This window comes from Streptopelia decaocto, assembly GCF_964273445.1.
Source record: "Streptopelia decaocto genome assembly, chromosome: 31".
NCBI classification, from domain to species: Eukaryota; Metazoa; Chordata; class Aves; order Columbiformes; family Columbidae; genus Streptopelia; species Streptopelia decaocto.
The window spans coordinates 94,494-108,878 of record NC_138686.1 but is presented as its reverse complement, the minus strand read 5'-3'; the positions used below and the strand labels follow the sequence as shown (position 1 = coordinate 108,878).

General features: G+C 58.6%; 1 protein-coding gene across 1 annotated transcript in view; it reads right to left on the bottom strand.

Moving 5' to 3' along the window:
• LOC309450869 (valine--tRNA ligase, mitochondrial-like) overlaps positions 1-12,161 on the bottom strand; it is a 39,417-nt gene extending 27,256 nt beyond the window's left edge. Inside the window, exons 1-6 of the mRNA XM_082074042.1 lie at positions 12,086-12,161; positions 10,863-11,075; positions 9,521-9,587; positions 7,515-7,612; positions 7,341-7,422; positions 4,773-4,892 (exon numbers count right to left, since the gene is read on the bottom strand). Of these exons, the coding sequence (XP_081930168.1) occupies positions 4,773-4,892; positions 7,341-7,422; positions 7,515-7,612; positions 9,521-9,587; positions 10,863-10,948 (453 nt within the window). The 5' untranslated portion in view covers positions 10,949-11,075; positions 12,086-12,161. The remainder of the gene's footprint in view (positions 1-4,772; positions 4,893-7,340; positions 7,423-7,514; positions 7,613-9,520; positions 9,588-10,862; positions 11,076-12,085) is intronic.
• Positions 12,162-14,385: the final 2,224 nt, after the last annotated feature.

Below are 14,385 nucleotides of genomic sequence, written 5' to 3'. Positions count from 1 at the left end.
CTGGGGACACTCTGGGGACACTCTGTGGTCACTTTGGTGACATTTGGAGCCACTCTCACCCCCCACATCCACCAGCACCCATTGCGGGGCCACTTTGGGGACACTTTGGGGACATTTGGGGACACTTTGGGGACATTCTCACCTCTATGGCCACCAGTGCACATTGCAGGGACAGTTTGGGGACATTTGGGGACAGTCTGGGGACCCTTTGGGGACATTCAGGGACATTCTCACCTCTATGGCCACCAGTGCCCATTGCAGGGCCACTTTGGGGACACTTTAGTGACAACTTGGGGACACTTGGGGACACTCTGGGGACACTTTAGGGACACTCTGTGGTCACTTTGGTGACATTTGGAGCCACTCTGACCCCCCACATCCACCAGCACCCATTGCGGGGCCACTTTGGGGACATTTGGGGACACTTGGGGACACTTTGGGGACATTCTCACCTCTATGGCCACCAGTGCACATTGCAGGGACAGTTTAGGGACATTTGGGGACAGTCAGGGGACACTCTTACCTCTATGGCCACCAGTGCACATTGCAGGGACAGTTTGGGGACATTTGGGGACAGTCTGGGGACACTTTGGGGACATTCAGGGACATTCTCACCTCTATGGCCACCAGTGCACATTGCAGGGACAGTTTGGGGACATTTGGGGACAGTCTGGGGACACTTGGGGACATTCAGGGACATTCTCACCTCTATGGCCACCAGTGCACATTGCAGGGTCCCTTTGGGGCCACTTTAGTGACAGCTTGGGGACACTTTAGGGACACTCTGGGGACACTTTGGTGACATTTGGAGCCACTCTCACCCCCACATCCACCAGCGCCCATTGCGGGGCCACTTTGGGGACATTTGGGGACACTTGGGGACACTTTGGGGACATTCTCACCTCTATGGCCACCAGTGCACATTGCAGGGACAGTTTGGGGACACTTTGGGGACATTCGGGGACATTCTCACCTCTATGGCCACCAGTGCACATTGCAGGGACAGTTTGGGGACATTTGGGGACAGTCTGGGGACACTTTGGGGACATTTGGAGCCACTCCCACCTCCACATCCACCAATGCACATCGCAGGGTCCCTTTGGGGACACTTTAGTGACAATTTGGGGACACTTTAGGGACACTCTGGGGACACTCTGGGGACACTCTGTGGTCACTTTGGTGACATTTGGAGCCACTCTCACCCCCCACATCCACCAGCACCCATTGCGGGGCCACTTTGGGGACACTTTGGGGACATTTGGGGACACTTTGGGGACATTCTCACCTCTATGGCCACCAGTGCACATTGCAGGGACAGTTTGGGGACATTTGGGGACAGTCTGGGGACCCTTTGGGGACATTCAGGGACATTCTCACCTCTATGGCCACCAGTGCCCATTGCAGGGCCACTTTGGGGACACTTTAGTGACAACTTGGGGACACTTGGGGACACTCTGGGGACACTTTAGGGACACTCTGTGGTCACTTTGGTGACATTTGGAGCCACTCTGACCCCCCACATCCACCAGCACCCATTGCGGGGCCACTTTGGGGACATTTGGGGACACTTGGGGACACTTTGGGGACATTCTCACCTCTATGGCCACCAGTGCACATTGCAGGGACAGTTTAGGGACATTTGGGGACAGTCAGGGGACACTCTTACCTCTATGGCCACCAGTGCACATTGCAGGGACAGTTTGGGGACATTTGGGGACAGTCTGGGGACACTTTGGGGACATTCAGGGACATTCTCACCTCTATGGCCACCAGTGCACATTGCAGGGACAGTTTGGGGACATTTGGGGACAGTCTGGGGACACTTGGGGACATTCAGGGACATTCTCACCTCTATGGCCACCAGTGCACATTGCAGGGTCCCTTTGGGGCCACTTTAGTGACAGCTTGGGGACACTTTAGGGACACTCTGGGGACACTTTGGTGACATTTGGAGCCACTCTCACCCCCACATCCACCAGCGCCCATTGCGGGGCCACTTTGGGGACATTTGGGGACACTTGGGGACACTTTGGGGACATTCTCACCTCTATGGCCACCAGTGCACATTGCGGGGACAGTTTGGGGACACTTTGGGGACATTCAGGGACATTCTCACCTCTATGGCCACCAGTGCACGTTGCAGAGACAGTTTGGGGACATTTGGGGACAGTCTGGGGACACTTTGGGGACATTTGGAGCCACTCCCACCTCCACATCCACCAGCGCCCATTGCGGGGCCACTTTGGGGTCACTTTAGTGACAATTTGGGGACACTTGGGGACACTCTGGGGACACTTTAGGGACACTCTGGGGACACTTTAGGGACATTTGGAGCCACTCTCACCCCCCACATCCACCAGCGCCCATTGCGGGGCCACTTTGGGGACATTTGGGGACACTTTGGGGACACTTTGGGGACATTCTCACCTCTATGGCCACCAGTGCACATTGCAGGGACAGTTTGGGGACATTTGGGGACAGTCTGGGGACACTTTGGGGACATTTGGAGCCACTCCCACCTCCACATCCACCAGTGCCCATTGCAGGGCCACTTTGGGGCCACTTTGGGGACATTTGGGGACACTTGGGGACACTTGAGGGACACTCTCACCTCTATGGCCACCAGTGCACATTGCAGGGACAGTTTGGGGACAGTCTGGGGACACTTTGGGGACATTCAGGGACATTCTCACCTCTATGGCCACCAGTGCCCATTGCAGGGACAGTTTGGGGACATTTGGGGACAGTCTGGGGACACTTTGGGGACATTTGGAGCCACTCCCACCTCCACATCCACCAGTGCCCATTGCAGGGCCACTTTGGGGACACTTTAGTGACAATTTGGGGACACTTTAGGGACACTCTGGGGACACTTTAGGGACACTCTCACCCCCCACATCCACCAGCGCCCATTGCGGGGCCACTTTGGGGACATTTGGGGACACTTGGGGACACTTTGGGGACATTCTCACCTCTATGGCCACCAGTGCACATTGCAGGGACAGTTTGGGGACACTTTGGGGACATTCAGGGACATTCTCACCTCTATGGCCACCAGTGCACATTGCAGGGACAGTTTGGGGACATTTGGGGACAGTCTGGGGACACTTTGGGGACATTCGGGGACATTCTCCCCTCTATGGTCACCAGCGCACATTGCAGGGACAGTTTGGGGACATTTGGGGACAGTCTGGGGACACTTTGGGGACATTTGGAGCCACTCCCACCTCCACATCCACCAATGCACATCGCAGGGTCCCTTTGGGGACACTTTAGTGACAATTTGGGGACACTTGGGGACACTCTGGGGACACTTTAGGGACACTCTGGGGACACTTTAGGGACACTCTGTGGTCACTTTGGTGACATTTGGAGCCACTCTCACCCCCACATCCACCAGCGCCCATTGCGGGGCCACTTTGGGGACATTTGGGGACATTTGGGGACACTTTGGGGACATTCTCACCTCTATGGCCACCAGCGCACATTGCAGGGACAGTTTGGGGACACTTTGGGGACATTCGGGGACATTCTCACCTCTATGGCCACCAGTGCACATTGCAGGGACAGTTTGGGGACATTTGGGGACATTTGGGGACACTTGGGGACACTTTGGGGACATTCTCACCTCTATGGCCACCAGCGCACATTGCAGGGACAGTTTGGGGACACTTTAGTGACAATTTGGGGACACTTAGGGACACTCTGGGGACACTTTAGGGACACTCTGGGGACACTTTAGGGACATTTGGAGCCACTCTCACCCCCCACATCCACCAGCGCCCATTGCGGGGCCACTTTGGGGACATTTGGGGACACTTGGGGACACTTTGGGGACATTCTCACCTCTATGGCCACCAGTGCACATTGCAGGGACAGTTTGGGGACATTTGGGGACAGTCTGGGGACACTTTGGGGACATTTGGAGCCACTCCCACCTCCACATCCACCAATGCACATTGCAGGGTCCCTTTGGGGACACTTTAGTGACAACTTGGGGACACTTTAGGGACACTCTGGGGACACTTTGGTGACATTTGGAGCCACTCTCACCCCCACATCCACCAGCGCCCATTGCGGGGCCACTTTGGGGCCACTTTGGGGACATTTGGGGACACTTGGGGACACTTGGGGACATTCTCACCTCTATGGCCACCAGTGCACAGTGCAGGGACAGTTTGGGGACATTTGGGGACACTCTGGGGACACTTTGGGGACATTTGGAGCCACTCCCACCTCCACATCCACCAGTGCCCATTGCAGGGCCACTTTGGGGCCACTTTAGTGACAATTTGGGGACACTTGGGGACACTCTGGGGACACTTTAGGGACACTCTGGGGACACTTTGGTGACATTTGGAGCCACTCTCACCCCCCACATCCACCAGCGCCCATTGCGGGGCCACTTTGGGGACATTTGGGGACACTTGGGGACACTTTGGGGACATTCTCACCTCTATGGCCACCAGTGCACATTGCAGGGACAGTTTGGGGACATTTGGGGACAGTCTGGGGACACTTTGGGGACATTTGGAGCCACTCCCACCTCCACATCCACCAATGCACATCGCAGGGCCCCTTTGGGGACACCTTAGTGACAACTTGGGGACACTTGGGGACACTCTGGGGACACTTTAGGGACACTCTGGGGACACTTTGGTGACATTTGGAGCCACTCTCACCCCCCACATCCACCAGCACCCATTGCGGGGCCACTTTGGGGTCACTTTGGGGACATTTGGGGACACTTGGGGACATTTGGGGACAGTCACCTCCACGTCGGCCAGCGCGCTCCTCAGGGCGCAGCTCCAGCTCACCAGTCGCCGGTCGCGCCGGATCAAGCCGTCCCGGTGCAGCCGGACAAACGCCGCGGTCACCGCCCCCGAGAAATCCTGGGACGTTGGGGACAACGTTGGGGACATTGGGGACAACATTGGGGACACCCCTGGGGACATTGGGGACACCCCTGGGGTCAGCCCTGGGGACACTGGGGACATTGGGGACAACACTGGGGACATTGGGAACAACATTGGGGACATTGGGGACACCTCTGGGGACACTGGGGACATTGGGGGGGACATTGGGGACACCCCTGGGGTCATCCCTGGGGACACTGGGGACATTGGGGACAACACTGGGGACATTGGGAACAACATTGGGGACATTGGGGACACCCCTGGAGACACTGGGGACATTGGGGGGGACATTGGGGACACCCCTGGGGTCATCCCTGGGGACACTGAGGACATTGCGGATAACACTGGGGACATTGGGGACACCCCTGGGGTCATCCCTGGGGACACTGGGGACATTGGGGACACCATTGGGGACATTGGGGACACCCCTGGGGTCATCCCTGGGGACACTGGGGACATTGGGGATAACATTGGGGACACCCCTGGGGACACTGAGGACATTGCGGATAACACTGGGGACATTGGGGACACCCCTTGGGTCATCCCTGGGGACACTGGGGACATTGGGGACACCATTGGGGACATTGGGGACACCCCTGGGGTCATCCCTGGGGACATTGGGGACATTTGGGGACACACTTGGGGACACACTTGGGGATTATCCCACCCTGGTGCAACCCCATAAACACCTCGGTTGTCACCCATGAGAAGCCCTTTGGTGACAAGTGACACTTGGGGACATTGGGGACACTTGGGGACACCCCTGAGGACATTTGGGGACACATTTGGGGACACACTTGGGGATTATCCCACCCTGGTGCAACCCCATAAACACCTCGGTTGTCACCCATGAGAAGCCCTTTGGTGACAAGTGACACTTGGGGACATTGGGGACACTTGGGGACATTGGGGACACCCCTGGGGACATCTGGGGACACATTTGGGGATTATCCCACCCTGGTGCAACCCCATGAACCCCTCAGTTGTCACCCATGAGAAGCCCTTTGGTGACAAGTGACACTTGGGGACACTGGGGACACTTGGGACACTTGGGGACACCCCTGGGGACACTTGGGGACACCCCTGGGGACACTTGGGGACACATTTGGGGATTATCCCACCCTGGTGCAACCCCATGAACCCCTCGGTTGTCACCCATGAGAAGCCCTTTGGTGACAAGTGACACTTGGGGACATTGGGGACACTTGGGGACACCCCTGGGGTCATCCCTGGGGACACTGGGGACATTGGGGAGGACATTGGGGACATTGGGGACACCCCTGGGGTCATCCCTGGGGACACTGGGGACATTGGGGACACCATTGGGGACATTGGGACACTCCTGGGGACACTGGGGACATTGGGGACAACACTGGGGACATTGGGAACAACATTGGGGACATTGGGGACACCCCTGGGGACACTGGGGACATTGGGGGGGACATTGGGGACACCCCTGGGGTCATCCCTGGGGACACTGAGGACATTGGGGACACCATTGGGGACATTGGGGACACCCCTGGGGTCATCCCTGGGGACACTGGGGACATTGGTGACACCTTTGGGGACATTGGGGACACCCCTGGGGACACTGGGGACATTGGGGACACCCCTGGGGACACTGGGGACATTGGGGGGGACATTGGGGACACCCCTGGGGTCATCCCTGGGGACACTGAGGACATTGGGGATAACACTGGGGACATTGGGGACACCATTGGGGACATTGGGGACACCCCTGGGGTCATCCCTGGGGACACTGGGGACATTGGGGACACCATTGGGGACATTGGGGACACCCCTGGGGACACTGGGGACATTGGGGACACCCCTGGGGACATTGGGGGGGACATTGGGGACACCCCTGGGGTCATCCCTGGGGACACTGGGGACATTGGGGACAACACTGGGGACATTGGGGGCACCATTGGGGACATTGGGGACACCCCTGGGGTCATCCCTGGGGACACTGGGGACATTGGGGACACCATTGGGGACATTGGGGACACCCCTGGGGACACTGGGGACGTTGGGGACACCATTGGGGACATTGGGGACACCCCTGGGGTCATCCCTGGGGACATTGGGGACATTTGGGGACACACTTGGGGACACACTTGGGGATTATCCCACCCTGGTGCAACCCCATGAACCCCTCAGTTGTCACCCATGAGAAGCCCTTTGGTGACAAGTGACACTTGGGGACACTGGGGACACTTGGGACACTTGGGGACACCCCTGGGGACACTTGGGGACACCCCTGGGGACACTTGGGGACACATTTGGGGATTATCCCACCCTGGTGCAACCCCATGAACCCCTCGGTTGTCACCCATGAGAAGCCCTTTGGTGACAAGTGACACTTGGGGACATTGGGGACACTTGGGGACACTGGGGACACTTGGGGACACTGGGGACACTCACGGGGTCCATGGTGAAGGTGCAGCGGCTCCAATCCAGCGACGCCCCCAGCGCCCGCAGCTGCTGCAGGATCTGGTCCCCGTGCCTGGGGACACGGTTGGGGACAGGGTTGGGGACACGGGGGGTGACAATGGGGTGACAGTGGGGTGACAATGGGGTGTCCCCGTGTCCCCTCACCGGTGTTTCCAGTCCCAAACGGCCTCCAGGAACTGGGCGGGGGGAAGGTCCTGGCGCCGCAGCCCCCGCTGCTGCCACAGCCAGCGCTCGACCACCGCCTGGGGACAATGGGGACACCTTGGGGACACATTGGGGACATGGGGACACATTGGGGACATCATTGGGGACACAATGGGGACATCAATGGGGACAGCTGCTGCCACAGCCAGCGCTCAACCACCGCCTGGGGACAATGGGGACACGTTGGGGACATGGGGACACACTGGGGACATGGGGACACGTTGGGGACATGGGGACACACTGGGGACAGCAATGGGGACAGCAATGGGGACAGCAATGGGGACAGCAATGGGGACAGGTGCTGCCACAGCCAGCGCTCGACCACCGCCTGGGGACAATGGGGACACATTGGGGACATGGGGACACCTTGGGGACATGGGGACACGTTGGGGACATCATTGGGGACATCAATGGGGACATCAATGGGGACACCAATGGGGACATCAATGGGGACATCAATGGGGACACCAATGGGGACATCAATGGGGACAGCTGCTGCCACAGCCAGCGCTCGACCACCGCCTGGGGACAATGGGGACACGTTGGGGACATGGGGACACACTGGGGACACACTGGGGACATTGGGGACACACTGGGGACATCAATGGGGACATCAATGGGGACATCAATGGGGAAAGGTGCTGCCACAGCCAGCGCTCGACCACCGCCTGGGGACAATGGGGACACGTTGGGGACATGGGGACATGTTGGGGACGTGGGGACACACGGGGGACATGGGGACACGTTGGGGACATCATTGGGGACATCAATGGGGACATCAATGGGGACATCAATGGGGACAGGTGCTGCCACAGCCAGCGCTCGACCACCGCCTGGGGACAATGGGGACACGTTGGGGACACGGGGACACGTTGGGGACATCAATGGGGACATCAATGGGGACATCAATGGGGACAGCTGCTGCCACAGCCAGCGCTCGACCACCGCCTGGGGACAATGGGGACACGTTGGGGACATGGGGACACATTGGGGACACACTGGGGACACACTGGGGACACACTGGGGACATTGGGGACACACTGGGGACACACTGGGGACATGAGGACACGTTGGGGACGGGGGACACATTGGGGACACAATGTGGACACAATGGGGACATTGGGGACACGTTGGGGACACGTTGGGGACACGTTGGGGACACAATCTGGACAGGGGGACACATTGGGGACAGGGGGACACATTGGGGACAGGGGGACACACGGGGGACAGGGGGACACACGGGGGACACACTCGGGACATTGGGGACACACTGGGGACACATTGGGGACACACTGGGGACACACTGGGGACATTGGGGACACACTGGGGACACACTGGGGACACACTGGGGACACACTGGGGACATTGGGGACACACTGGGGACACATTGGGGACACACTGGGGACACACTGGGGACAGGGGGACACAGCCAGCGCTCCACCACCACCTGGGGACACATTGGGGACACAATGGGGACACAATGGGGACACAATCTGGACAGGGGGACACATTGGGGACAGGGGGACACATTGGGGATACTGGGGACACATTGGGGACATTGGGGACACATTGGGGACACAATGTGGAAAGGGGGACACATTGGGGACAGGGGGACACGTTGGGGACACATTGGGGACACGTTGGGGACACATTGGGGACACACTGGGGACACACTGGGGACACACTGGGGACACGTTGGGGACACGTTGGGGACACGTTGGGGACACACTGGGGACACACTGGGGACACACTGGGGACACATTGGGGACACACTGGGGACACACTGGGGACACACTGGGGACACAGCCAGCGCTCCACCACCGCCTGGGGACACAATGGGGACACATTGGGGACACACTGGGGACACACTGGGGACATTGGGGACACATTGGGGACAGGGGGACACGTTGGGGACATTGGGGACACGTTGGGGACACGGGGGTGACCTGCGTGGCGATCCCCGCGTGGTCGGTCCCCGGCAGCCACAGCACCGTCCAGCCCTGCATGCGGCGCCTAAACCACGGGGCACCCCAAAAATGGGGGGGGGACCCCAAAAATGGGGGGGGACACCCCCCCACGACCCCCCCCCAAACCCCCTGGTGACCCCAGACCCCATAATAATGCCCCAAATTTACCCCCCAACCCCAAATACACCCCAGGACCCCCAATAATGACCCAAATCTGCCCCCCCCAACCCCAAATACACCCCCAGGACCCCCCAATAATGACCCTAATTAACCCCCCCCACCTCCAATACCCCCCATAATGACCCCAATTACCCCCCCCAGCCCCAAATACACCCCCCAGACCCCCAATAATGCCCCAAATCTGCCCCCCCAACCCCAAATACACCCCCAGGACCCCCAATAATGACCCTTATTAACCCCCCCCACCTCCAATACCCCCCATAATGACCCCAATTACCCCCCCCAGACCCAAATACACCCCCAGGACCCCCAATAATGCCCCAAATCTGCCCCCCCAACCCCAAATACACCCCCAGGACCCCCAATAATGACCCTAATTAACTCCCCCCACCTCCAATACCCCCCATAATGACCCCAATTACCCCCCCAGACCCAAATACATCCCCCAGAACCCCCAATAATGACCCAAATCTGCCCCCCCAACCCCAAATACACCCCCAGGACCCCCAATAATGACCCAAATCTGCCCCCCCCAACCCCAAATACACCCCCAGGACCCCCAAAATGACCCAAATCTGCCCCAATAATGACCCCAATTAACCCCCCCACCTCCAATACCCCCCAATAATGCCCCAAATACCCCCCATAATGACCCCAATTACCCCCCCAGCCCCAAATACACCCCCCAGACCCCCAATAATGCCCCAAATCTGCCCCCCCAACCCCAAATACACCCCCAGGACCCCCAATAATGACCCAAATCTGCCCCCCACCTCCAATAAACCCCAATAATGCCCCAAATCTGCCCCAAATACCCCCCATAATGACCCCAATTCCCCCCCCCCCAGCCCCAAATACACCCCCCAGGACCCCAATAATGACCCTAATTAACCCCCCCAACCCCAATACCCCCCAATAATGCCCCAAATACCCCCCATAATGACCCCAATTACCCCCCCCAGCCCCAAATACACCCCCCAGACCCCCCAATAATGACCCAAATACCCCCCCCAGCCCCAAATAAACCTCCAATAATGCCCCAAATTTAACCCCCAGCCCCCCCAAAATGCCCCAAATCTGCCCCCCCAACCCCTAATAAACCCCCCAGGACCCCCCCATATTGTGTCCCCCCCCCACTGACCATCTGGCAATGGCGTCCTGCAATGTCACCCCCAGCGCGTGACCCAGGTGCAGGGAGCCGGTGACATTGGGGGGGGGCAGCACCATGCTCAGCGTTGGGGACCCCCCCTCCGGATTTTGGGGGGGGTGAAGAAGCCCCCCCGCTCCCACCAGCCGGCCCAGGCGGCCTCCACGTACCGGGGGCTGTAGGAGGGGGGCAGCGGCACCCCCGTGGCTGCACCCCAAAAATAGGGGGGGTCACCCCCAAAGTGGGACTGACCCCCCCAAAGTGGGACTGACCCCCCCAACCCCACCAAAGTGCAATAGACCCCCCCAAAATGGGACTGACCCCCCCAAAATGGGACAGACCCCCCCAAAGTGGGACAGACCCCCCCAAAGTGGGACAGACCCCCCAGACCCCACCAAAGTGATACAGACCCCCCCAAAATGGGACAGACCCCCCAGACCCCACCAAAGTGATACAGACCCCCCCAAAATGGGACAGACCCCCCCAAAATGGGACAGACCCCCCCAAAATGGGACAGACCCCCCCAAGTGGGACAGACCCCCCCAAGTGGGACTGACCCCCCAGAGCCCACCAAAGTGATACAGACCCCCCCCAAAATGGGACTGACCCCCCCAAAGTGGGACTGACCCCCCCAACCCCACCAAAGTGCGATAGACCCCCCCAAAATGGGACTGACCCCCCTCAAAGTGGGACAGACCCCCCAGACCCCCCCAAAGTGATACAGACCCCCCCAAAATGGGACTGACCCCCCCAAAATGGGACAGACCCCCCAGACCCCACCAAAGTGATACAGACCCCCCCAAAATGGGACAGACCCCCCCAAAGTGGGACTGACCCCCCAGACCCCACCAAAGTGATACAGACCCCCCCAAAATGGGACTGACCCCCCCAAAGTGGGACAGACCCCCCCCAAAATGGAACTGACCCCCCCCGATCTCCCCAAGTGGGACAGACCCCCCCAAAATGGGAGAGACCCCCCCAAAATGGGACAGACCCCCCAGACCCCACCAAAGTGATACAGACCCCCCCAAAATGGGACTGACCCCCCCACAGTGGGACAGACCCCCCCAAAATGGGACTGACCCCCCAGACCCCACCAAAGTGATACAGACCCCCCCAAAATGGGACTGACCCCCCCAAAGTGGGACACACCCCCCTCAAAGTGGGACTGACCCCCCAAGTCACCCAGAGCCCCCCCAAAGTGTCCCACCCCCCACCTTTCTTGCCGTCGGGCCCCAGTGGGTGCTCGTATTCCACCACAGGTTTGGGGGTCCAGGCCTTGGGGGGGGGCGGCGGCACCTGCACAGGGCCACAAAACCAGTACAAACCAGTACAAACCAGTACTAACCAGTACTAACCAGTACTAACCAGTACTAACCAGTACTAACCAGTACTAACCAGTACTAACCAGTACTAACCAGTACAAACCAGTACAAACCAGTACTAACCAGTACTAACCAGTACTAACCAGTACAAACCAGTACTAACCAGTACTAACCAGTACAAATTAATAAATCCAACAGGATACAATACATACCAATATAATCTAACGCACACCCCTATAAACCAGTATAAACCAGTACAAACCAGTAAGAACCAATAGAACTCAATACTGACCAATATAATGTAATACACACCAGTATGAACCAGTACTAACCAGTACTAACCAGTACAAATCAATAAATCCAACAGGATACAATATTGACCAATATAATCTAATGCACACCCCTATAAACCAGTATAAACCAGTACAAACCAGTAAGAGCCAATAGAACACAATACTGACCCGTACAATCTAATATACACCAGTATAAACCAGTATGGACCAATACCATCCAATACTGACCAATCCAACCTAATACACACCAGTATAAACCAGTATAACCCAGTACACACAAACACGTTATCTCCAAAACCCTCCAGCTCTCCCCAGTTGCCCCCAACTCACATCCCAGTCCCCCCAGTTCATCTCCCAGTGTCCCCGTGTCCCCAGTTCAGCTCCCAGTCCCCCCCAGTGTCCCCAGTTCAACTCCCAGTCCCCCCCAGTTGCCCCTAATTGTCTCCCAGTGTCCCCAGTGTCCCCAGTTCATATCCCAGTGTCCCCCAGTTGCCCCTACTCGTCTCCCAGTGTCCCCAGTTCAGCTCCCAGTGTCCCCAGTTCATCTCCCAGTGTCCCCCGGTGTCCCCAGTTGCCTCCCAGTCCCCCCCCAGTTGCCCCAATCGTCTCCCAGTGTCCCCAGTTCATCTCCCAGTGTCCCCCAGTGTCCCCAGTTCATCTCCCAGTCCCCTTCAGTTGCCCCCAACTCATCTCCCAGTGTCCCCAGTTCATCTCCCGGTGTCCCCAGTTCATCTCCCAGTGTCCCCCAGTGTCCCCAGTTCATCTCCCAGTCCCCCCCAGTTGCCCCAATCGTCTCCCAGTGTCCCCAGTTCATCTCCCAGTGTCCCCAGTTCAGCTCCCAGCCCCCTCAGTTGCCCCCAACTCATCTCCCAGTCCCCCCAGTTCAGCTCCCAGTGTCCCCCGGTGTCCCCAGTTCACTTCCCAGTGTCCCCCAGTGTACCCAGTTGCCTCCCAGTCCCCCCCAGTTGCCCCAACTCATCTCCCAGTCCCCCCAGTTCAGCTCCCAGTGTCCCCCAGTGTCCCCAGTTGCCTCCCAGTCCCCCCCCCAGTTGCCCCAATCGTCTCCCAGTGTCCCCAGTTCATCTCCCAGTGTCCCCAGTTCATCTCCCAGCCCCCTCAGTTGCCCCCAACTCACCTCCCAGTCCCCCCAGTTCATCTCCCAGTGTCCCCAGTTCAGCTCCCAGTGTCCCCAGTTCAGCTCCCAGTGTCCCCCAGTCCCCCCAGTTCAGTTCATCTCCCAGTGTCCCCAGTGTCCCCAGTCCCCTCACCTGCTCGCCGCCCCGCTCCTCCCTCTCCCTCCGCAGCCGCTGCCGCTTCACCTTGTGCTCCCGGGCGCGCAGCCGCGTCCTCTCGGGGTCCCGCGGGGGCTCCCCGGGGGCGGCCCCGCTGCTCCGGGCCCGGGGGGTCCCCAAATTACCCCCCAAATAGCGGGGGGACGCGGGGCGGACAGCGCGGAGCAGCGTGGGCGCAGCCATTGCGGCCGCGTCACATGACCGCCCCCCCCACCCCGCCGAGGACCCGGGCCTTGGGGGCGTGGCCTCGCCTTGGGGGCGTGGCCTCGCTTCGGCGCGCCTTTTTTCCCCGCGCTCTCAACTCAGAGTCACAGAATCAAGATGTTTGGGTGAATTTTCTGTCTTCTCAGAGAATTTTCTGTCTCCTCACAGGATTTTATCGTTTTTTTTCCTACAGGGCTTTGTCTTCACGGTTTTTTTTTGTCTCTTCACAGGTTTTTTTGTCTCTTCACAGGTTTTTTTGTCTCTCCACAGTTTTTTTTTTGTCTCTTCACATGTTTTTTTGTCTCTTCACAGGTTTTTTTTGTCTCTTCACAGTTTTTTTTTGTCTCTTCACATGTTTTTTTGTCTCTTCTCTTTTTTTTTGTCTCTTCACAGGTTTTTTTGT